The sequence below is a fragment of the Gossypium arboreum genome, chromosome 4 (assembly GCF_025698485.1).
Source record: "Gossypium arboreum isolate Shixiya-1 chromosome 4, ASM2569848v2, whole genome shotgun sequence".
Taxonomy (NCBI): Eukaryota; Viridiplantae; Streptophyta; class Magnoliopsida; order Malvales; family Malvaceae; genus Gossypium; species Gossypium arboreum.
Window position 1 is genome coordinate 5,289,536 of NC_069073.1, and position 24,853 is coordinate 5,314,388.

Below are 24,853 nucleotides of genomic sequence, written 5' to 3' on the forward strand. Positions count from 1 at the left end.
TCACTAGCTCGTGCGGAGGGACGAGTTAACTCAATGGCGTAGCGTTTACTTTCACTTAAACAGACAGAGCCCGGGTATAGAGCTCATGTTATGCAAAGATGTATGTGCACGGTGTGTAGGAGAAACTCATAAACCTTTACGTTTTATTTAAAAACTAAACCAAAACTAAAATCACAAAAATTTAAAGTGAAAAACAACCTAATAAAACAAGTTAGAATATATACAACACGATGCAAATGCATGATTTTTGAAAACAAAAAATTGAGGATCACGACTAAATGTTAATTTGAACAAGGCACTTTGAAATTTTGACAACGCTCGCTTAATTCAACTCGACTCTCAAAATGGTCCCCAATGGAGTCGCCAAATTGTAGCGACATAAAATTTTAGCTTAGCTTGGTCGCTAATTGTGGCGATTTATTGAAAAAAGTTTGAAATTTGACGCTTGATTTTGAAATAAACAGGAGTCGCCACCGATCTTTTTTCCTAAGTGTGATCGGACACCTATTAGATCTCTTATTAAAACAAATAAAAGGCTAAGTTTAGGTCTACGTTAAAATCCAGAGAAAATTTAGGGTTCGGGAGTCGGTTACACGCGAGGAAGGTATTAGCACCCTCGCGACACCCAAAATTGGTATTTTATTAAACACATGTTGTCTTGATTTTCAAAAATACGAATTTAATTTGACATTTAAGTGTGATCCGATTGAAGGAAATGAGAAGTTGCAAGTTTTTTTGTTTTTTAGAAGGACGTCCTGCTTTTTAACACGAGCCGATTAATTTCACCCAACATAGCGATGAAATCGATGACTTAATGTTAAAATCGGTACATTGCCTTATTCTTAAAATTAAAATGTAAAAAGTTTTTAAAATGATAGTTAAAAAAATCCAAGAATATTATTGTCAAAAAATGCTAATAATGATGTGAATAACAAAATATATAAAATATAAAATATTAAAATATTAAAATATCAAAATATTAGAATAATAATAATTAATATTGACAAATAAAAATAAAATAGAAATAAAAAATGTACATAATATATATATTAGAAATAATAATGATGTTTAAAATCAATACTATTAATAATACTACATCAATATGTACATATATAAAAAATAAATACGTGATAATATTAAAAATATGTACATAATATAGTGTTAAAAATACATACATAATATAGTTAAGATATATACATAAGATAACATGTAAAAAAAATATATATATATAAATAATATAATATTAATGATATATACATAAAATAGTATAAAATATATATATATACGTAATATAGAATTTAAAATATACCTAATATATTAAAAGAATATATATAATATAATATTAAGAAATATAATAATAACAAAAATGAGAGAGAAGGAGAGGGTGGATGATTTTCACCATAAGGTCGGCCATCGTCCGGTCACGGATCACGCCACCACCACAGACATCTAAATTTGACCTCAAAAAAACTTTTTCGGTAAAATGGGTAAGCTTCCTCCTTTTATTTTTTTTTTACTTTCAGATAAAAGAAACAAAATAAGATTGAAAGGAAAACAATAAGTAAACAAAGAACTTAAAATAAGAATAGACAAAGAAACCTCTTTGCTTTGATCTTTGATTAATCTTAAAAAACTAGCTTCTCCAAAACTAGCCTTCACAATAACTCTTCTCCTTAATTACTTTAAAAAGAAACCTCTCCAAAAATCCTTTACAATAACTTTCTCTCCCAAAAACTCTCCAAAAAAAAAAATCCCCCTATACAAAATATGAGAAGGCTTATATAGCCATTTACAAAATATTTTTTTTTATTGTTTATGTCTTCATTTGTAGGCACAAGTGGTGGTGGAGTAAGTGTGGTTAGTGGAGTAGGTAATGGAGCAAGTGTGGTTAGTGGATTTGGTGGTGGAGAAGGTGTGGCTAATGGAGTTGGTGGTGGAAAAGGAGTGGCTAGTGGAGTTGGTGGTGGAAAAGGTATGGCTAGTGGAGTTGGTGGTGGAAAAGGTGTGGCTAGTTGAGAAAAGTTTAAGTTGTGGGCTAGGTTTTTTTATTTTGATTTGGGCTTAGGGTTTGGGCCATTGGGGTTTTGATGTAAATTGGCCTTTGGGTAGTTAAGATTTTGGGTTTTGTGTTTAATTTTGGTGGGTTAGGTAAGGCTAAATTGGGTTTTGATGTAAATGAGCTAAAATTGGCCTACAACATTACATATATTATCTATTTTGGTTTTTATTTTTAATACCTTTCAAATTTTCCTGTAAATTATCCATTTTATAATATTTATTTTAAAATTTATTTGTATATTAGTATTTAATATATACATATATATTTTTTTATTTTTTTATTTATTTCTAAATTTTTATGTCTATTCCCTGTTTAAAGTTTTTGTATGGCTTGTATGGCAATGTTTCCAAATTTTCTTTCTTTCCTATTATTTGTTCTATTTTATTTTAAAGCTTGTTACATTTTATTTGTGTAATTTATATAGTATATGATATGTTGCCATTGTATGTACTCTAATTTGTTCTTTTGAATTTTCTTATTATTTTTGATTATTTATGTAATATTATTGCTACGTATTTTTATTTCAGGCTCAATACTAAGCTTGTATGATTTTAGATTCCAAATTTTCGTCCAATATCGATTGTCTTTTATCTCTAAATAAACCAAACAAGTATATTTTGACTCAGTTTTTATAACTATTTACTTGAGTTTTCTTAAAACAAGGTAATGTTTCGTGTTTGGAAGTTCGAGAAATCATGCTCTATCGTGCTGGGTTTCGATTTTTCATTCAACTAAAATACAGAATATCCTTTCGAAATTTCATCCATGTTTTTTTAAATTAAAATGAGGCAATATTTTGTGTTTAGAAATTTGAGAAATCGTGCCCAATCGTGCTGGGTTTCGATTTACCGTTTGACTAGATAGCCAAATATCCTTTTGGAATTTCAAATACATGAGTTCTGGAAATCATGAGATGATTTTGTATTGAGGGTTTGAAATGTTGTATCCTATCGTGCTGGATATGATATTTTATCACTTTTGAACGAGAGAATCTTGATATCCAATTCAAGTTATCTAAACGTTTTCAAAGGAATTGTATTTAAAATTTTTTTTTCCAAATCTTCAACATTAGGACATTAATTAATCAAGACGGTACCAATTTTGGGCGTCACGAGGGTGCTAATCCTTCCTCGTGTGTAATCGACTCCCGAACTCTTTTTCTCGATTTTCGTAGACCTAAAATTATTGTTTTAATAAATCAAATATTTTGTTAAAATGATCAATTTCAAGATGATTCGATTACATTTCAAAAAAGATCGGTTGCGACTCCATAATTCGTTTTTAAAATCGATCTCCTGTTTTTTTGAAATAAAAATGTTTTTGACATTGACCATGGACAAATCACAAAATATATTAACATTAGTTTTCCAAAATATATATATATATATATATATATATATAAACATTTTTGGTAATTATTTTATTTAAAACATTTTACTTTATCCCAAATGTAAACTTTTTATTACAAGCTTTAAAAAACATATTTTAAAATAATTCTATCATTTCATTTATGTAAAAACGCTGGATATTTATTCGAGAAAATGGTTTTGAAGTAAAATACATTAACAAATTTTGATTTAGAAATTTTATGGTTAGCATCTTAAAACATTAATTAAAATATTAGAAAATTAATGTTTAGAAAATTAATGGATTATTTGTAAAATTTTGGGAGTCACATTTTTATATGTAATTAGACTTGTTCATAGTTTGGGGCCAATCGGCTTGAAATGAAAGTTCGCTCGAAAAGTGGGAGTGTTTGGACAAAAAAATATAGGCCTAAAAAATGAGTTTGAGTTAAAAATATGACTCATTTATAAAATGGGTTGGGCTTTGGGTAAGATTTTTTTGGTCCGAGCCCAACTCAAATATGAAAACAAACAAAAACTCTTGTTTCTTAAATTATTTTAATGCTATTTTCTTTTTTTTGTCACTATTTTGCTATAATTTTATAATTATGTTACATGTTATTATTTGGATATTGTATAACTCTTGTTTTGTTGTTAATTTTGTTACTATTTTTCACATTTGCTTGTTAAGTTACATTTATCTTAGTATTATTTAAGTATACATCTATTTTTAATTTCTTTTCAATTTGTTGGGAAACATTTATTTTAATATTTTTAGTATTTTTGATGTATTATATATATTTTTAAATTTATATAAAATATTAAGATTAAAAAAATTAAATATGGGCGGGCTGAGCTCTGGTTTTAGTATTTTTATCTAGGCCGCACATGTACAAAATTTTAGGCCCATTTTTCAAGTAGGCCCAGCCTAGCAAATGGGCCTAATTTTTTGTTGGGCCCAAATCGCCCATGGGTTTAACCAAATAATTGTTTAGAAAATAAATAAAAATTGTTTGATGATGTGGGTATAGAGTGATCATGGTCGGCGGTTCTGCCTACCAAGGTCCGCCTAAAAATGGGAGGGTTTGGGTAAAAATATAGGCCCGAAAAATGGGCTTGGGAAAAAAACGAGGCCTGCTTAAAAACGGGCCGGCCTCGGTAAGAGTTTTTGCCTGCCTGCCCGCTCCGCTCAATTATATATTAATATATATTTTTATTTTATTTTTAATTATTTTAAAATTTTAATATAACTATTTTTATTATATTGTTAATTTGTGTATTGTTTTAAGAATTATTTTAGTATTATTTTTATTTGTTTTAATATTTATTTTTATGTTTTTAAATATATTTGATTTATTATATTTTTAAATTTTTTATTTAATGAAATAAGAAAAAAATTAATATGGGCGGGCCGGGCCGAGCTTAGTAATTTTATTTTGGTGGGCTTGGGCAAAATTTTAGGCCCATATTTCGGGCCGGGCCGGGCCCGGGCCTAGTATACGGGCCTAAAATTTTTATTTGGGTTCGGCCCGAACCCGGCCCGGCCCGGCCCATGATCACCTCTATGTGGGTATATAAACATTTATTTTTTTTATAATAATTAGTTAGTTTAAATATTTTATTATGATTAAAAGATTGATGTGAATTTTTAACACCCTTAAAATTCTCTGTGATGTGAATTTTTAATACCCTTAAAATTCTCTGTTAAGTCCATATCCATTACCATATCAATTTTTGTGTTTACATCATTGTTAATTGGATTGTTTTTAGGCTTAATATATTATTTAGTATCTGAATTTCACACTTTTTTTAATGTGGTGCATGTGTTATTTGTTGGTTCAATCTAGTATTTGTATTTGACAAAAGTTATGAATTTTGGCACCCAAATGTAATAATGTTAACTTTTTAGTGTCTAATTTAGATTTTTGTCTTGATTATAAAATTTAATTGCTAATATTGATTTTATTTTAAATAATAAAATGTTTCAATAAAATGTTTAGTATAATTTAATATATTAATTTTGCTTTAATATATTTTAAATTAACATATATAAAATTAATTAAATATGACATAATAGTATAAATTACTAAATAAATTATATTTATGTGTAGGTTAATTTTAAAGGTTTTTTAAGATATAATTTTAAAGGTTAACAATTATTAACATAAATATATTAATTAAAATATTTTAAATTATATCAAATCATATCAAACTATAATATATTATATAAAATAACATTAAAATATAATATATTAAACTATATAATAATTTTAAAACTATAATAATTTGTTTTCGATTTTGTAACAATTAAATGTTAAAATTTAAAAGTTAAAGCAATTTATATATAGGTAACTTCTTAATCTCTCAATCTCATTTTTACTTTTTTTTAATATATTTCTCGGTTTTATAATAAATTTTAATTATATTAAAATTTTATTTTTCAATTAATTTAGATTAAATAACTTTTTATTTATTAAGCTATATACTATATTACGTTATTTGGAATATCATATATTCTATGATAATTGGGATATAATAAATCTTTTGTCGAAAAAAAAATTCCATGGAGGCTTAATCTTTTTGGGTCTACGGCTAGTTTAAGGCTTAAATATAATTCACGCTTTTATAACAATCTTATTTGTCTATCTAAATTTTATCTGTTATAGAAAAGTGAGTGTTATACTCTTATAACATCATGTTTTTATAGAGAGAATCATTACAAATTTACCATAAAATTTTATAAATTTTCATCAAATAAATAAACTATAATAGATATATGTGTTATTGCTTTTATATATTTTTTATTTTATATTCTTTCATATAATTAATTATAAAATTTATAAATATAATAAGTTCCTTCAAAATTAAAAGATGATGTCGACGTTGTCAATTTCCTGCAAGACCTTTTTTTTTTTCCAACAAGACATCAAAATTAAATGGCCTTATGATTTTTCTTGGAATTGATAAATGATCTCATTAAGAGAATAGGATACAAAAGCCGAAAATGATGATGAATGGTACATAGTTAGCAGTAGATGATCTCATTGAGAGGGAAGAAGAGTCATAGAGAAAATGAAGCTTTTTTTTTATTATTATAAAGAGGAAACGTGAAAGAGAAAAAGAAAAGAAAGGCGATTAAAATCTCAATAAAAAAAAATGAAGCTTGAAGAGTTAATATTGAAAGTTTGATTTGGGATTAATTTCAATTTAGGTCATGCTATATTTTGCATGGTTATGTTCAAGTCATTATTTCATTTAATTGATTTTATTTTAGGAATTTTTTGTCACATCGGTTTTTTTTTATTTGCATCTTTACATTTAAATCGTTTTGTATTTTTTATAGTCTTTTATATTTCTAATAAAAATTTATTTAAAACATAAAAAGTTATTTTATATGTTTTTATCTTAATTTTAATTCTATTTATTTTATATTTTAAAAATTTTAATTTAAAATTTAATGAAATTTCATTAGATGATTAAGATGAGATACGACATGACATGACATGACCCGCCTGTTTCATACGACCCTTTTCCGTATGGTATGGCTATTCAAGATTGTTTCTAAGTGTTGAGAGTGGATGCTTGGTGCAGCTGCCGCTAACTGTGACATTCCCCCCACGGCATAAAGAATAGATAATTCATAAAAACCCGTTCAACATAACCATAGCAAAGAGTAGCATGAATCTGTCTACTTTTGCTCGTACCTCTCTGCTTCATCTATCTCCTCTTCGCTCAACTTCTTCTACGAGGTACAAATCCCCCCATTGGCTCCCTTATCCATCAAATTCTTTTCAGCTACGCATTTTCTCGAACACTTCATGCTTTTTCCCCCGTTTTGGCCTTTTTCTTCTCGTGGGTGTTTCAGTTTGTGTTGTTTGGCTGCAGGGATAATGCAACTGAAAGTGTTGCCATCGAGGGTTGTAATATAAACTACTCGGTTAATTTGAACAAAATTTGGTCTGAATATATCTAAAATAAACTTTTTTTGCAAACAATGAATTAAGCATTTAATTAATCCAAAAAAGGCAGTTAATCAAGCAAGGGGCTTTACTTTGAGCTAAGCAAAAAGGTGGGCAATAAAGGCCAGTCAATACGGAAAAAGAACCAGTGTCAAGGAAAACACAAGCTCTATCATTCAACCACTCAGCAGCCAACGCGAAAACAAAGAAATTTCAAAAGCATAAATAAAAAAAATCCCAACAAGTCTAATAAAAAAGGAAATCTGGGAGGTTTTCATTGAAGAGCCTGTTGTTTGTATTTTATTTTTTTTGTATACGTTATCAAACAAACTCATTGAGAACTCTCAGCCCTCTCAACTTCCCTTTTTTTTAATATTCTTCTTTTTGTTCTTTGCTTTTCTCGCTCAAATCTCAAAAGCGTCTTTTCTTTATTTCTCTCCAAGTTTCTTAAATCTATTCTTCTTTGGATTCTCACTGTTGGGTTTCTTTCTCTGATCGTTACAGTATAGAATTTGAATGCTGCTTATGCATTCAAATTCCGGAGCTATCAATTTCTGAGTTTGATGGGTTCAAGGTATTTACTATTTTTCTCTTTCCCCCTTTTGGGTTTTCCTTTTTTAATCTGGAAATTAGGGTTTTTTTTTCGGTTTCATATAAAGTTTGATTCTTTGCTTGTGAAGATCAAGTGGGTAAATTATCTAGCTTTAGGTCTTATACAGCTGTTGTTGAAGTATGAGTTTTAGATATGGAGGTTTTTGTTTGAGTAATATCAACTCAGAACTGAATCATAGAAGGTCAAGTATCAGGAAACTTGGTGTGGTAATTTATTTCATTCGAAACATCTTGTTGCTTGTGGGTATAAGTTTAGTTTGTTCTACAATTTTATTTTTTATTTTTAAATGCTGTTGCTTTTACGATTATGCATATATTCTTTTGTTACGTTGGGTAATTTTCGTAATCGTGAAAAAGGAGAGCTTAATTGGGTAACTTCATACTTTTATTATTATTATATGTTTTATCTTAATTTTAATTTTAATTCTATTTATTTTATTATTATTTTTATTTTCAAGATAATTTTGAATTTTAACCGTGATCTTAATTTTTTATTTAAAAATTAATGAAATTTCATTAAACAATTAAGATGAGATACGACATGACATGACATGACCCGCCTGTTTCATACGACCCTTTTCCGTATGGTATGGCTACCGAAGATTTCAAGGTCTCAAAGTGCTGAGAGTGGATGCTTGGTGCAGCTGCCGCCAACTGTAACATTCCCCCCACAGCATAGAGAATAGATAATCCATAAAATCCCGTTCAACATAACCATAGCAAAGACTAGCATGAATCTGTCTACTCTTGCTCGCACCTCTCTGCTTCATTTATCTCCTCTTCGCTCAACTTCTTCTACGAGGTTCAAACCCCCCCCCCCCATTGTCTCCCTTATCCATCAAATTATTTTCAGCTACGCATTTTCTCAAACAGTTCATGCTTTTTCCCCTTTTTTGGCCTTTTTCTTCTCGTGGGTGTTTCAGATTGTGTTGTTTGGTTGCAGGGATAATGCAGCTGAAAGTGTTGCCATCGAGGGTCGTAATATTAACTTCTCGGTTAATACGAGGCAAGGCAAAATGGTGCCAATTCTCAAGGATTGTTCAATTCGGATTCCTTCCGGACAGTTGTGGATGCTTCTTGGACCTAATGGTTGCGGTAAATCTACCCTTTTAAAGGTACGCCCTCAAATTTTATTTTTTACCCTATATCAGTATAAACACCGATAATCTAAAGGAGAATGCTACTTGCCTCAACTGGCGCGGATAATGGTTCAACTTCAATTTCCTTATGAATTTGCCAACTTTCAGCATTGGGTTTTCAGATTACCATATGTGCCATGTTTAGGGAGTGCAAATATCTGGGGAAAAAATGGCTTTTATAATGGGCAAGTAGCATTGGTCATATCAGAAAAATTAGGCTGCCATTATGAGTTTGATAAACTGTTGGTTCTCTTTTAATTTTGAAAATATGGCCTGGATTAAAAGAGTTGGCTATATTGTGAGTCATGCAGATCTTGGCAGGTCTTTTGACCCCTACAAACGGGGCTTTATACGTTAGGAGGCCAAAGAGTTATGTATTCCAAAATCCAGACCATCAGGTTGGTTCTTTTCCTTGGGAAATACTCTTTTATAAAACTATATGTGTTTTGGATTCTGTTCTTGGCTTTTGTTACCATCAGACCAATGAGTTATGTTTCCCAGCTAATGGTTTTTGTTTGAGGGTGCTTATGATGGAGATGTTATGGTTTCTAGAACTATATAGTCATGTATTCCAACTAGATTTGACCATGAGTTTGCAAAAATCATTTTGGTGCTGTTAGATGGTTAATCATAACTATCGCCGTTCATATTGGGTGATCAAAAGAAGAAGAAATAGTCGTGCTAAGCTTATGACATATGTGAACTATTTAGGAATTATAGTTGAAGCTTGAAGTGGTTTTAGACTTCTAAGGATTACTTGATTTCACTTGTATGAAGCTTATGTGGCTGAGGATGCATTTACTTGTAAATATTAAAAGGGTCTATATGTTTTGTAAAATCGAAGGACCAGGAAGATATATTTTTATTCGTTTCTTCTGTTCTTACAGAAGCTGTTTGCTCAAGAGGACTGCCTTCCTGAAGTTTTTTCACTGACTATTGTCTGATTTATTGTCCGGTTTACATAGTCAGCCTTCTTTTCCACTTCAGCTCTCAGGTCATACATCGTAGTCTTGTAGTTGAACTGAATTTCTGCTTAGTCTCTAATGCTAATGCCTTCTTCAATGCCAGTTTGTTTTAACATTTCCAAGCCACATAGGAAGAGCATGAAATAATTATTGTGCCATTTGAAGGTGCCTATGTTCTCTTATCCTAGGCATAAGATAAGGGTATCAAGTTACCTTGAAAACATTGTACCTCTGCACCATCTGTTACAGTTCTTTTGCAGAAAACCAAAGCTTAAGAAATGATGAATGATCATCCCCCCTCCTCCCAATCCCACTTTTTTTGTGGATCTGACGTGTACCTTAAAGGTATTGAATGTCCATATTAAAGTAGAACTTGAGAATTAAGAAAACTGTGGATCCCCTAGAGTGCCTTTCTTAAAGATTATTTACGTTTATAAAAGAATTTTTACAACATGGTGATAGATTTAGTTTTTGAAATGGTTTATTACTTGTTTCTTCTTCATATTAGCTTTATATTTTCTTTTTCCTCTCTCTAATTGTTGCAGTGGCCCACAATGCACTCTACTAACTGAAAGGAATGTGTCTGATTTGGTTTCTTGTACATAATTCAACTAGATATGATTGTTTTGAAAGCCTTCTGCTGTTTTTACAAGAATTATGACTTTTTTTTCCTCCTTTTTTCCTTCAACCCTAAAGGAGCCATTCTCGGGCCTGCATTGATTTTCTTTGCTGCTATCAACACCAGCTTCAGCACTATTACTTCTAGAGCTGCTACTTGTTTTCTGCTTTATATATGCCAATGGCTGTGTCCTGGGTCTTTTATCTTTAAAACAAAATGTAAAATCATGATTGTAGTTCATTTTCCCTTTTTTGAAGAAATAACTTTTAATAAGTATGTCATCTTATTAGCAGCTACTGCCTTTTCCTTGAAGTTATGCTTCTATTCTGCAGCCTTTATAATGTGTATGTGCTATCTAAATGACTGCATTTTGTTTAATGACCCCTTTTGGCTTTTCAGACATGTCAATATATTGGACAAAAAATTGTCTCTTAATGATTTTGCTGAGCAACAATACTGATATGAACAATCTTTTATAGTGGTAGTAGATTTCTAAAAGGAACTAACCTGAGTTTACAAACACCAGAGGCATCTCTCACCATGCAGGTTGTGATGCCTACAGTTGAAGCAGATGTTGCATTTGGCCTTGGGAGATTAAACTTAACTAACTCTGAAGTTAGATCCAGGGTGTCAAAAGCTTTGGAAGCTGTTGGCATGTCTGAATATCTACAGGTAAGATTTTGCATTCAACAGCTTCTGGATAATAATACATGATGTTAAATATTGCATGCTCACTCAAGGTTTATCATCTTTAATTTCTTCCAGAGGCCAGTTCAAACACTTAGTGGTGGTCAAAAGCAAAGGGTTGCCATTGCTGGTGCTTTAGCTGAAGCATGTAAAGTTCTGCTTCTCGATGAGCTTACGACTTTTTTGGATGAAAGTGATCAGGTGAGTAATAGTAGACACAAGTTAGAGTGTGTATCAATATTTACTGATGCAAGTTTTGCATAAGTGTAGAACATGTTAAAATGCACAAGAAAGAAAAACATATAGTAAGACGAGCCTCGTAACAGTAACAACTGTTGGCATGGGAATGGTTGAAATAGCATTATTGCCTTACCTATGAATGCACCATTAAGCATTGTATAGATTAAACAGCATATTTCTTTTGCTTTTAGGTAACTTAGTGGTCTACCTTCATAATTCTACGAGGGAATAAAAAGGAAACAACAACGAACCCATAGTTTTCATCTGGTCCATACGGTTGCAGTTTAAGTTTTAAGAGTGGTGTGTATTATATGTGATCCTGGATATTTCTTCAGTTGGATGTTTCTACATAACTGATTATATAAATGAGCAAACAGTTAGTTATTCCTCGATAGTTCAAGCTTTTTGTCTGAATCAAAGCTCTCGGTATGATCTAATTAGATGGGGGTGATAAAAGCGGTTCAGAATCTTTTGGATATATCAGGAGAAGTCACAGCATTGTGGGTGACCCATCGTTTGGAAGAACTCGAGTATGCCGATGGTGCAGTATACATGGAAGATGGAAGAGTGATTATGCATGGTGATGCAGCAAGCATAAGTAAGTTCATCAAAGGCAAGCAATCTTCATATATCGACCGTATAAATTCTTGAGTCCATTGCCTCCTCTTTTTTTTCCCTTCCTCTCTATATGTTGATTATCTTTTGTATAATAAATTTACAATGTTTGAGCAACGATTACCATGTCATCTTACTGTGTTTTGGTAAAGCAAATGTATGTTTATGAATATGATTTTGGAGTCTGTTTGAACATGCTTTGTTTTTCTGTAATCTGATTTCGCTGTTCCCATCTCACTATTATTGTAATCTTCTCTCAATTTAAATTTTTTGGACAGTGATGCTAGCTTTATGTAGAGTCATCTATGAGACTACCACTACAATGGTAATGGATAAATTCCATGTTTTTATATTATATAAAATATTGCAAAGTTTTCTCAGGTTAGGAATTTCATATTATACTTTTGTGCATTTTCAAAAAAGCAGGGAATCATCTGTAAGCCTGCAGATATTCTGAAATTGATTCCAACTTTTGAGTATTGATTTCAAAAGGATAAGACTGAAATTTAAAGAATATATTAGACAAGTTTATCTTTTCAAACTCATACACTGCATGCATTCATACCTTTCACAGTCACCGTATATATATACAGTGCACTTGTTTTGACAACCTTTTTACTCAACACAAATGCAACCCATCTATATTAGTCATTTTCCACTTACCTTTCCCCCAACATCCCAAATGATTATATATTTATGACCTATGAATTCTTATTGTATTTTAGCTGAAAACATTATATTGGATTTGGTGAGCTTAGTCACTTTTCTTGCCAACAGTTGGCAACTGGCAACTGGATTCTCCTCTATAATCCTGATTATACATATTTATCTTCATTTTTTGACTGTTCAAATTATTTATTACACAATCCTGAATTTTTTAAGATACTATTTTTTATCTTCATTTTATTTTAATTAAAAAAATTCTTTTTATCCCAACCAAACCAAATTGAAAATTTTGATTCCCCCCTGTATAAGTGACCTAGAAAGGCAAAATCTTCATTTTGATTGAGAAATGAATAATTACATGAGTGCCGTGCCATGTGATTTTCATACTCTTCTACAGCGGAACCCATGTTTAAATTAAGACTTAATTTCGTACCAAAAGTCCAAATTACATGTAGTGATATCCATAGCTACTTTTTTTTTTTTTTTTTCTTTTCCAATTTCCTTAATTCAATTCGGTGATTCATTTCATCATTAAAAGAAAATTGCAAATATTTTATGTTAATTATTAAAAAATTAAACTTAAAAAATTCATTGTCCAAAACAAAATCCATCTACAAATTTAATGTGTGTATATTATTTGATACTCATTATAACTTATGAGTGCCTTAGAAAAGCTTCCCTTTTGGAATTAAGTAAAATCTCATTTATCCAAAAATAAATGATTTGATACTTATTCCCTTTGGTGGCAATTTTTTTTGGGGGGTGGAAAATGGTCCGCCCAACATACGAGACTGCTACATTGTCAAAAACTTTAAAAAAAAAAAAGTCATTTTCACTTCCATATATATATATATGGAAATGGGCAAGAAAAATAGAGAGGAAAATGTCAAAGCAAGCTGAGTCAACAATACGTCAATAAACTTAACGGTACCAATTTCAGCATTGGACTTTGTTATTATTTCGTTTATATTTATATAAAAAATATTAAAATAACATATAAATTATATTGTAGAAACTAAATGTCTATTTTTTAAACACTAACATTTTAAGCATGGAATGTGTGAACTGTGAAGGAAATGTATACATATATCATTAACATATGATTTATAATCATTAAAATAATTACCTATAATTCTTCCTAACTTACAAATAGAAGGATGATGCACTTTAATACATTCGAATCTATGTTCTAATAACGTCTATATCAATTAAGCTAAAACTCAATTGACTATAATTTGAATAATTATTTCAAGTGAAATGTTACAAATAAAAAATATGTGATAAAATCTTTAACTTAGTTATAAAATAAAAAAAATTCCTAAAACTTTTAAGCATATTTGGCGTGCCAAAATTAGGGGAGAAGCAAGGTAAAGCTAGTTGGGAGAAGGGAATAAGGAAGAATATCGTAATGACGTGGAGGATAATTTGATTCCCTTAAAAAAAAGCTTATAATATTCGTAGATATATTTTAATTTTATTTAAATTGCGATATTTTTGTAAAGGAAATTAGATATTTGTTGTTTGTGGGTGAGTCAATATTGGATGGTTGGGGGTGTTCATTATTTCACCAAGTAAAATGAATATCCAAAGTTTAGGCCATTTCCCACTCGTTTCAACTTTATTTGCCTCACTTACCCAATTCCCAAAACCATTCAATGTGAAGTCCAAGTTCCGTACATAATCAAGTTTAACTAAATCTTTATTAAATTCAGTAGTAAGGAATTCAGCACTGTGATTACTATTAACTTATTTAAATTTACGTTTTCTTAATTATTGTGCTAATAATAATAGTAATAATATTTTTTCTTTTATATAATGTTTAAAATTATATAACCCTCACAAACTCTTAAATAGTAAAATAATATATTTTAGTGTATTCAAATTTACTTTCTTTTATACTAACAATTATATAATACTAATAAAATTAAAGATTTAATCAATAACTCACGTAAATAGTCTGTTGGGTGGATATTAATTTTTTTTATTTTTAAATTTGAAAAATGCTGGTCTGAATATGTCTAAAATATACTTTTTTTTGCAAACAATGAAATAAGCATTTAATTAATCCGAAAAAGGCAATTAATCAGGCAAGAGGCTTTACTTTGAGCTAAGCAAAAAGGAGGCAATAAAGGCCAGTCAATGCGGAAAAAGAACCAGTGTCAAGAAAAATTCAACAACCCAGCAGCCAACGCGAAAACAAAGAAATTTCAAAAGCATAAATAAAAAAAATCCCAATAAGTCAAATAAAAAAGGAAATCTGGGAGGTTTTTATTGTAGAGCCTGTTGTTTGTATTTTCTTTTTTTTTTTTTGTATACGTTATCAAATAAACTCATTGAACTCTTAGCCCTCTCAACTTCCCTTTTTTTATATTATTCTTTTTGTTCTTTGCTTTTCTCGCTCAAATCTCAAAAGGGTCTTTTCTTTATTTCTCTCCAAGTTTCTTAAATCTATTCTTCTTTGGATTCTCACTGTTGGGTTTCTTTCTTTGATCGTTACAGTATAGAATTTGAATGCTGTTTATGCATTCAAATTCCGGAGCTATCAATTTCTGAGTTTGATGGGTTCAAGGTATTTACTATTTTTCTCTTTCCCCCTTTTGGGTTTTCCTTTTTAATCTGGAAATTAGGTTTTTTTTTTCTTTTTCTGTTTCATATAAAGTTTGATTCTTTGCTTGTGAAGATCAAGTGGGTAAATTATCTAGCTTTGGGTCTTATCCAGCTGTTGTTGAAGTATAAGTTTTAGATATGGATAATAATTTTTTCTGTATTTTTTAAAATAAAAATAAGGTGCCGATCAGTACTTCAAGTGTATGTTACTTTTAATGCTGGTATTAATTAATATATATAAGTCTTAACTTGGTAAGTTACCCTTTTTGCTTGATAACTAATTTAAACCGGCTGATCTAGGTGTCTTTAGTATAAAGAATAGGTTTTTGTTTATGAGCAATATCAACTCAGAACTGAATCACAGAAGGTCAAGTATCGGGAAACTTGGTGTGGTAATTATTTCATTCGAAACATCTTGTTGCTTGTAGTTATAAGTTTAGTTTGTTCTACAATTTTATTTTTTATTTTTAAATTCTGTTGCTTGTATGATTATGCATATATTCTTTTGTTACGGTGGGTAATTTTCGTAATTGTGTAAAAGGAGAACAAAGATTAAGCTTAATTGGGTTTAGGGCATGTTATTTAGGGTCTTGTTTGATGATAGACATAAGGTTTATAAAGTAATGGCCATTTTACTATGTTATGCATTTGGCAGCAGGGAAGTTCTTATTGGTATACTTTTAAGCGTTTTAAGGAATTTTTAGTTCCATTGCATGCTTAGCAAATGGATCACCATTATGTGTGCATCCATGTTATGCAAATTTCTCCAATCTGCTGGGGTTGAAACTCATAATGTTGCAAAGAAAGTGTTGCAAGTATTATCAATAAATTAGAGTTATTTTAGTCAAAAGTGAAACTGAATGTAACTTAGAAGATGATTTTCAACTTCAAAAGCAACTAGGAAACTGAACTGAAGGTTTAGTAGTGCTTGTTACTTAAACAAATACTGTTGTTTATATGCTACTTTGCTTTCCATCAGAATCTTTTATAATAGGAAGCTGGAGTACTTTTTATCCTTTAAACACTCATGGCTCCTTCTCTGGGTTTCTAGGTCCTTTATTTTTCTCTGATTCGTTATGCCTTCAAGTTGTTGGCATTATTTCCAGCAGCAACAAACTATTGGTGCTGGAGCTCGTATAATATGAAAGATAGATATATGACTACTTAAGCATTGTTTCTGCTACTGTTACTGTCTATCCTTGATCATGTAATGGACAGTTTTCTTTTTGGATCTCAAGACTGAGTCTTGGATATTTCTTTTATTTGGAAGAACTTTGTCAATAGGTGCATCTCTAGATTCTCCTGATGGTCATTTTGAAAGGAATCACACAGAAAACGGCAGTATGGTTTCCCTTAAGTTTCATGAGCCAAATGGGGTGCTAGATCAGGGCCATCAAGTCTCTAGTCCAGTAAGAAGAGATGTTAACAGGTATTATTTAGTTATTTAACTGAATTTTCATGCACTTGTGTGATTTATTTTGCTTTTGCATTTCTGGGAAAGCTTCTCATATTATAAATTTCTACTTTACGGTTCTCCTAATTTAAGTTTCTGAATTTGGAATGATATATGGTTTTATTAGAAATTCTTGCTCCTTCTCAGCCATTTATTTGATTACACCCTGTATACAGCTTCTCTAAAAATGCTTCTAATGCATAAAAACAACAAAGATTTTTTTTTTTAAAATGAACTTTACAGCTTTGTTACTTGAACTTTTCCCCATTCATTTTGCATGGTAGTGTTTAGGTATGGAGAAGAGAGGATGGAGAGTGGAAGGAAGGTGCCTGGAATGATAACCTTCACTCTAATTGCCACTTAAGTTTCAAACTGGATTCTGCTTCCTGATGATGTTAAGTTTTGAAGGAATGAAACTTGACTGTTATGTGTCTTGAAAATAAAGTGGGAGTATCCTTCAAAAAAAAAAAAAAAAAAGAAAAGAGTGAAGTGGGGGTAGAGTTACTGAAATTCTAAAAGTGATATAGGTCTTATTGTTCCCCAAGTGTTCCAGTCCCCTTCTCCGTCCCTTTTCTCTTCTTTTAAGTGGCATGTGAGCTTCAGTAGGTTCAACATGTTTTTAGCTTGCATATCTTGTTGGCAAATAAAATGAAGTGTGATAGTTAACAGTGGTTATTGACCAACGTGTTCTGTTAATATAGGTCATTATCTGGAGTAAAGTTTCTTGAAAATGATGATTTGGATTTGGAGGATGGTAAGTTGGAAAAGGACAGGAATAAAACAGGACGTAGTAACAAGGCCGTTAAAATACAAAATCAGGCATTATTATCTGGCCTTGCATATTGCTTATCCTCCTGCAGTATGATACTGGTAAACAAGTTTGTTCTCTCTGGCTATGATTTCAATGCTGGGATATCCTTGATGCTGTACCAGGTATTATACTGACATTGATGTTCAATTGTTATGATAGGATTTTTGTTTTTCTATCGTAGCAGCTGACTTTTATGTGTGATTCAATAAACCAGTTAAAAAGTGTTTCCAATCTCATTACAAGCTCTTGACTCTGTCTGCCTGCAGAACTTTATATCCGTTGTTATTGTGTCTATACTGAGTTCTATGGGCCTAATATCGAGAGAGCCGCTAACATGGAGGTTGATTAAAGTCTGGTTACCTGTAAATGTCATATTTGTCGGAATGCTTCTTACAAGCATGTTCAGGTATGAAGTTAATTTCTTGTGTCATCATCTAGGTGAATCCTTGTTTGATTTTTCTTTTATATATCCATCAGCTGAAAGATTGTTTAAAATTTCTTCCTTGTAATTCTATGCATGTGAATCAGTAACCTGTTACCATTTGAAGAAATTAGTCCCCTTTTGCATAACCTCATCAAGGCTGTTTCATGCTTTTGTCTTCGGAGCAGTTTTCAGGCTTTATATCTATTGTATATTTTTTTATCTCAAAAGACGGGACTACCAGGATAATCATCCATCTTAATAGTTGAATAGTACCTTGTTTAGGTATTGCCACTTTTGTATTGAGGTTTCTGTTTGAATTTTGAAAGAACTTTTACCTCTTGTTAATTAACCAAAAAGAAAGATGAAAAGACTTCTACCTACATTAATTTCCCTTATAAATTCCAACTAAAATAAACTGGACTTTGCAGATAGTTTGATGGTGAAGGCTGTGGGTTGGGGAAAGACAAAGAGAGAAAAGGGAGGGAGAAAGGGATTTTAAGTAGTTGATGAATTTCATTATTGCTAGCCTTATGGTCCAGAGGATGTACTGAATCTATAATATCAAAGAGTCTCACTCTGTGATACTTGCTGATGGTCTGCAATAAAACCTTTACATATGAAAACGAACCATGTTTCTTGAGATAGTCTTTTGCCATTTCTGATTCTGTCATTCCTGCTCTTACCACACATTCATCTTAGCATGTGCATTTCAACTACAGTCATCTTTTGATATGTTGCTTCTTCGTAGCCCAAACATTTCATACCTTATAACAAAGTAGGCCTGTTGTCCTAAAGAATCCCCCTTCAAACTCAAAGGATATCGCAATCATGCAAAACTCTTGTTGCACTTTTCCAATTAGGTCACCGAACCTTCATTATATGGTTAGCAATGCATCTCCGCATCTCCGCATCTCCATCAATCATCATGACTTTTTTGAATTATGGCCCTAGGTACTTAAAGTGCTCTGTGATTGGTATCACTTGACCATCAATTTGATCACTTCTTGATTGTTATTCCTTATTTTACTAAACATACACTTCATATACCTAGTATTCGGATATATGTTGATTATATAGTTTCTTAAACAGCTCCTGAACATGGTCTATAGCTTTTGCTTGTACTTGTTACTTTTCCAGAGATTATCTTAGGTGGAGGTAGTTGGAACATTCAGTTGTTAGTGCTTAGCCACTGTTGGTTGCATTTTTCTTAAAGGTTATTTCCTTGAAAGACATGCTGTCATGAATAAAGGTGGTGAAAGCTCAAAGTAGTGGATTCATATTTATTGTAGCTTGACTGCAATTTTTGTTGCTTTCTGCAGTTTGAAATATATTAATGTAGCCATGGTCACAGTCTTGAAGAATGTTACTAATGTAATTACGGCAGTCGGTGAAATGTACTTGTTCAAGAAGCATCATGATAGCAGAGTGTGGGCTGCTTTGTTCTTAATGGTATGTTTATTAGATTAGTTAATTTGAGAAAAGAGAATACAGTAATGAGAATAATTTAATCAACATGTTGCTCTTCTTATATTAGCTTGATATTGGATATCATAGTTTATATCATTTCCCTTTAACTGCTTTCATTTTCTGTAAACACTTTTGTTAAATAAAGAAATAATTTTAAGTAACTCTTACCACTACTTTCTAGGCATACTATGTCATGGTGCTTTTTGCCTTTTTCCTTTTATGGAAACTTCAAAAGATTTTCTCATGAATTGAAGCATCTATAGCAAACCTGGTTCTTTATTATGATGGTCATATCTAACAGAGATATATTTTAATAAACATAATCAATCTGGACAGTAATCAGCTTAACTTGATTTTACCTTTGTGTAATTCTAGAGCACTTATCAAGTTGTTTCCATAAGAAATCAGGTTACTTTGAAGTTGGTCGTATCTAAAGGAAATGTCGTATTACATACTCAGTTTTGAAGAGTAATCAGCATAACAAGATTTTGCTTCTGGATTGTGCAGATTGTTTCAGCAGTTTCTGGAGGGATAACAGACCTGTCATTTCATGCCATTGGATATTCATGGCAGATTGTAAACTGCTTCTTAACTGCATCATATTCTGTGAGTATATAATGATATTGTGTGAATTACGAAAAAGGATGTTTTGTACTTAATTTAATAAATTCTTTAGCCAATTTCTGTTCATAAATCTATTGCTAATGTTTCAATCTTCATTTGCTGTCTGGAAAAATAAAAGCCTACTTGTTGTACAAAGAAAGGTAAGCTAAAGTATCAACTTGCAGCAACAGGATTAAATATCTACATGCAGACATGCAATATGTTAATAATGGATCAACCTTTTTGTCTCAATTTACAGCTTTTGAATTTTTTTATATAGATCTTGAATTTCTTTGCTATCTATTTCAGAATAATGTACTATGAGATTAAAAAGAGACATCATTTGGTAATAAAGCAACTATCATGTTAACAGACCAGTACTGGTATTGTCTTTGCCTATATAGTGCAAAATGTCATGTGCATTAGTGATCTTCAATATGATAAGTGCCAAAAACCTTAAGAGTGTAGGTAAGATCTGTAGTTTGTGTTAGAGTGAGTAAATGAACATTTCTTGGTGAAGCTTCTTTTGGCTGAATGTGCAGATACAGTAACGCTAATTTAATAGTTGAGACTTGAGATATTTAAGACATCCACATGTCATATTTATGGGGATCTAATGCCCTTTTTTTATTCATTAGGGTTTTTGCTGAAGTGTCAATTGCCTGTGCATCCTAAACATGTAATCAGTTGTGTCTTGAATTTCTACTTTCAGTCCTGAACTCTCAAAAGTGGACTATGATATAGCTGTGAGTTCAGTTTGATGGTACTTGCTATATTTAGTATTGGATTCATGATATTTTTCCTCCCACTTATACAATTATGGATTGCAAATTGTTTATTCATCTCTAGTTCATTCATTTTCTTTTAAATCTAAAATCACAATGATTGATTGTTCATTTATTTTTTACTGGTGCAGTTGACTTTGCGTAGGGTCATGGATACTGCAAAGCAGGTCACTAAATCTGGAAACCTAAATGAATTTTCAATGGTCTTGCTGAATAACACACTTTCCCTGCCGTTGGGGATTCTTCTTATTTTTGTTTTCAACGAGGTTGATTATCTCTACACAACGTGAGTGCTTTTATCCCCCTATCTTTATTCATGTCAGAACTTCAAAACACTATATTAGCATTGTAAACAAACAAATAAAGATGTCCACTCTTTCATGGTCTAATGTTTTAATTCACATGATCTTTGTTGGATTCTGTTACTTTTCAATCTTTGTGATTGGTTCAAAATATAAATAGCTTTTAGCATAAATGCTTCCATTTCTAATTTTTAATCGAGTGATAGTTGTTTAATTCAATATCATACAATCAATAGTTAAAGGGAGATCCACCCGAGAGGGCTGGGGGCAGGCAGGGTGTTAACAATTTAGTAAGTCCATGAGTCCCCCACTTCTTGCTGTGTGTAACAGGATACATTTGCTTTGTCGCTGTTGATTTGAGAAATATAACAAATTTAAGTCTTAACATGTCCTACATAAATTACAGATGCTGCCTTTGATTCTTGCTTTAGATACTGCTTGAAGAGTTGAGAGATGACTAGTTAACGGCACCATGGGGTGTCTGTCGATTAAAGGGCAATTGCTTGTTGCTAATGGGTTGTGTCAAGTGTAGATCCTAAACTTGAATTGGCTTCTTTCCTAAACAGTATTATTTCATCAATTGTTCAATTGTGGCCTGCATTTCGTATAATACTGTACCTTTTCTTTTCCTTCTATGGTTTGCGTTCACTGGCCATAGTCATTCACTTCAATTTTTCATTAGAACTTTAAACTTCTTCTATTCTAAAAGTTTACTGTTAGTTTTTTGCTTGGACGTTTCAAAGCTTTTCTATTAGTTTTTTGGACCATCAAGGTGCTATCTCATGTTATTTGCTTTATTTTTGTTCATTTTCTTTACTTATTCTCAGCCCTCTTTATTCTAACTTTGTTCTTTTTAAAACCAAAGATTGCATCAGCCAAAATTGTTCGATTCATGAAAATATAATTTTGTGGATCTCATTGTCATTCATAAATCCAAGTTCTTCAAATCCTGTCTCTAATTTTGATATTCCTAAAACAAGCAAATTCACCCAACTCTTCCTACAACTTATTTACTTGTAGATGATGTTGGTATTGATGCAGTCTTTTCTTATTTCAAACCTTCTTAGTCACATTCACCATGCAAGATTGTTTTCCAAGGACCAATCTTTCCTTGCTAGGATTTAAATAGCTCAGTTTTAATTTTTGAGCTTAACAAACAAGTGCAGCTTAATTTTCAGACTTAGATTTTATTGGTTGAACTGGAATGAAAACCCATGCCATCTAGTGAAATAACCCTCAACAACCAGTTTTTACTTTCACTTAACTATGAATTCTTGTAACTTTTCTTATTTTAGAGTTCTTTGGAAGCTCACTATCTTTAATTTACTTGACAGACCGCTTCTAAGAAGGCCTGACTTTTGGTTGGTAATGACATTAAGTGGATTTTTGGGTCTGGCGATCAGTTTCACTTCAATGTGGTTTCTTCATCAAACAGGTGCTACTACATACAGGTGAGATGAAAAAGGGCTTAAAAGCCACTGCACATAGTTACATAAGCATTTAGCTTTGTACGAATAGACTGAAGTACCTAAGAAACATTTCTAGTTTTTGACAGTGTTACAGTGCATAATTTCTAGTTTAGCAAAGTGCAATTTCTTTAGAAGTTAGGTTACGACCAATACTACTCATGTTTTCCGTAGTTTACAATTTGACCTACTACTGCCAGCTGAATACTAAGCCTGTGTTCTTTAAAATGTGGATTGGTTTATGGAATGAATGCCAGATCCACTGAAATTACATTAGATTTGTTTCATTAGTGGTTAAAATGTATCTATATTTGTTATCTGCAGCCTTGTGGGATCATTGAATAAAATCCCTCTCTCTGTTGCCGGGATTGTTCTTTTCCACGTCCCTACTAGTTTGGAGAACTCTGCCAGCATTTTCTTTGGTAAGGCTCAGGAATCCAAAAATGTTATCATCATCAGACCCTCTTTAACATTTCCCTGATCTCTTCCTTTCCAAGTTCCTTTCATAAGATGCCATTGCCATTGCATTTTGCAGGTCTTTTGGCCGGAGTTTTTTTCGCAAGGGCCAAAATGCGGGAGAAAACTCAATCTTAAAAGACAGTTATAGTCAATTTTAAAACTAGTGGCCAGCGTTTACCTCTTAATGGGCCTACAGAATGCGAATGATTAGTCATTGGGCTTTCTTCCGTGGATACCTTGGAAACCAAAAAAAGAAGAGTTATAGTAGCCAGTATATTTATACAGTGGATGCATCCTCTTGAGTGAAGGTTTGCATATTGTGTAACATGCACCCTGTCAACTTTTGAGCATTGTGGGAGTGTTGGAAAATTGGTTCCCAATGTAAGTGTAGTTTTTTTATTTTGGGGGGGGGGGGGGGGTTAACTTTGAGTTTTTAGCATCTGGTTTTGATGCTAAACCAAAGTTTTCTATGTTGTACCTGTATCGGGGACCTTATTGTTTTTCTTTATCCTTTGTATTTTTATTAATTCTTGAATGTAATCAATGCATCCTTTAGTCAAACTTCAATTTAAATGAGAAAAAAAAAAAAAAAAGGTTCACTCACATGATATCTCAATTATTTTGCATATACAGAGTGATTCATTTTAATTATAGTAATAGTATAGACAAATAAACTAGTCAACCCTCAAACTAAAAATGAAATTATGTGATGTTGAGCTAAAAATATATGAAATTTTTTTTATTTATTATCTGATTTTGAACTTACAGTAAATAAATAAGGTGTTCTTGGAGTTGAGGGAGGGTTGTCAACATTTTAATATCCTAATCACTTTACCGGAGAGTATTTGCCCCCAGAAATTAAATCTAATAATTTTTTTTTACTTTTTTTTGTTGTGAGGTAAGAATAACATTTTGTTATTGTTGAATTATAAGGTGTGGTGTAATGGTTATTCACTTTGTTCTTTAATAATAAGATTAGGGGATCAATCGTTACTCATAGGAATGGAGAATATTTTACGGTCAATTATTTATTTATTTCTAGAAAACACTCACAATGAACGGATTAATCATTGCGGTGGACAATCTATTTTCGACAAAAGAAAAATATTTTGTTATGGTTCATATATTAAAAGTTAAAATATGTTTTAAGTAATTGTAGTTTGTGTATATTTAAAATTTAGTCTTGTTTATCATTAGGGATTTAATCATTTAAAATTTTAGGTTTAACATCAATAGAACATTATGGCATGTTGACAATTAGCTCTGTTACAACTCTAGCACAACATATCAAGAGTGATTGCAAGCACTTGATATAATAAGAAAATCAAAATCAGATGGTCCAAACCAGGGGCATAATTGGCAAAAGAACTGAGCATCTATCAAATTAGAGAGGACGACGACAAAACCAACGCTAAAATCACTCGCAAAAGCAAGACTACATATTTAAGTAAGACTAAAAAGCGTACGATAAGAGTAGACAAAAACTTCTAAAAGTGAAACTTATTAAACAATGAAAAACAAACAAAAAAAACATATAAAACTTACAACAATACGAGTCCAAACTGATTC

The 24,853-nt window shown here is 31.4% G+C and overlaps 2 protein-coding genes across 7 annotated transcripts; both read left to right on the forward strand.

The window, feature by feature from the left end:
* Positions 1-6,954: 6,954 nt before the first annotated feature.
* Positions 6,955-12,436, forward strand: LOC108457612 (ABC transporter I family member 10). 3 transcript variants are annotated; one of them, XM_053027185.1, is made up of 8 exons: positions 7,060-7,154; positions 7,291-7,938; positions 8,506-8,778; positions 8,920-9,091; positions 9,427-9,513; positions 11,246-11,371; positions 11,465-11,587; positions 12,068-12,436. In XM_053027185.1, exons 3-8 carry the CDS (start codon positions 8,708-8,710, stop codon positions 12,275-12,277), a joined length of 789 nt encoding a protein of 262 aa, XP_052883145.1. In that variant the 5' UTR covers positions 7,060-7,154; positions 7,291-7,938; positions 8,506-8,707; the 3' UTR covers positions 12,278-12,436. The 3 variants fall into 3 exon arrangements, with proteins under 3 accessions (XP_017612140.1, XP_052883145.1, XP_017612141.1); XM_017756652.2 differs by lacking the exon at positions 8,506-8,778; XM_017756651.2 differs by lacking the exons at positions 7,291-7,938; positions 8,506-8,778 and having other exon boundaries at positions 6,955-7,154.
* A 2,534-nt stretch (positions 12,437-14,970) lies between these two features.
* LOC108460407 (GDP-mannose transporter GONST1) lies at positions 14,971-23,887 on the forward strand. 4 transcript variants are annotated; one of them, XM_017759893.2, is made up of 10 exons: positions 14,971-15,476; positions 16,799-16,943; positions 17,669-17,900; positions 18,045-18,184; positions 19,522-19,651; positions 20,177-20,275; positions 21,189-21,343; positions 22,694-22,810; positions 23,150-23,247; positions 23,361-23,887. In XM_017759893.2, the coding sequence occupies exons 2-10, from the start codon at positions 16,858-16,860 to the stop codon at positions 23,417-23,419; spliced, it is 1,116 nt and encodes a 371-aa protein (XP_017615382.1). In that variant the 5' UTR covers positions 14,971-15,476; positions 16,799-16,857; the 3' UTR covers positions 23,420-23,887. The 4 variants fall into 4 exon arrangements, with proteins under 4 accessions (XP_017615382.1, XP_017615381.1, XP_052882894.1 ...); XM_017759892.2 differs by having other exon boundaries at positions 14,973-15,476; positions 16,785-16,943; XM_053026934.1 differs by lacking the exon at positions 14,971-15,476 and adding an exon at positions 15,507-15,906.
* Positions 23,888-24,853: the final 966 nt, after the last annotated feature.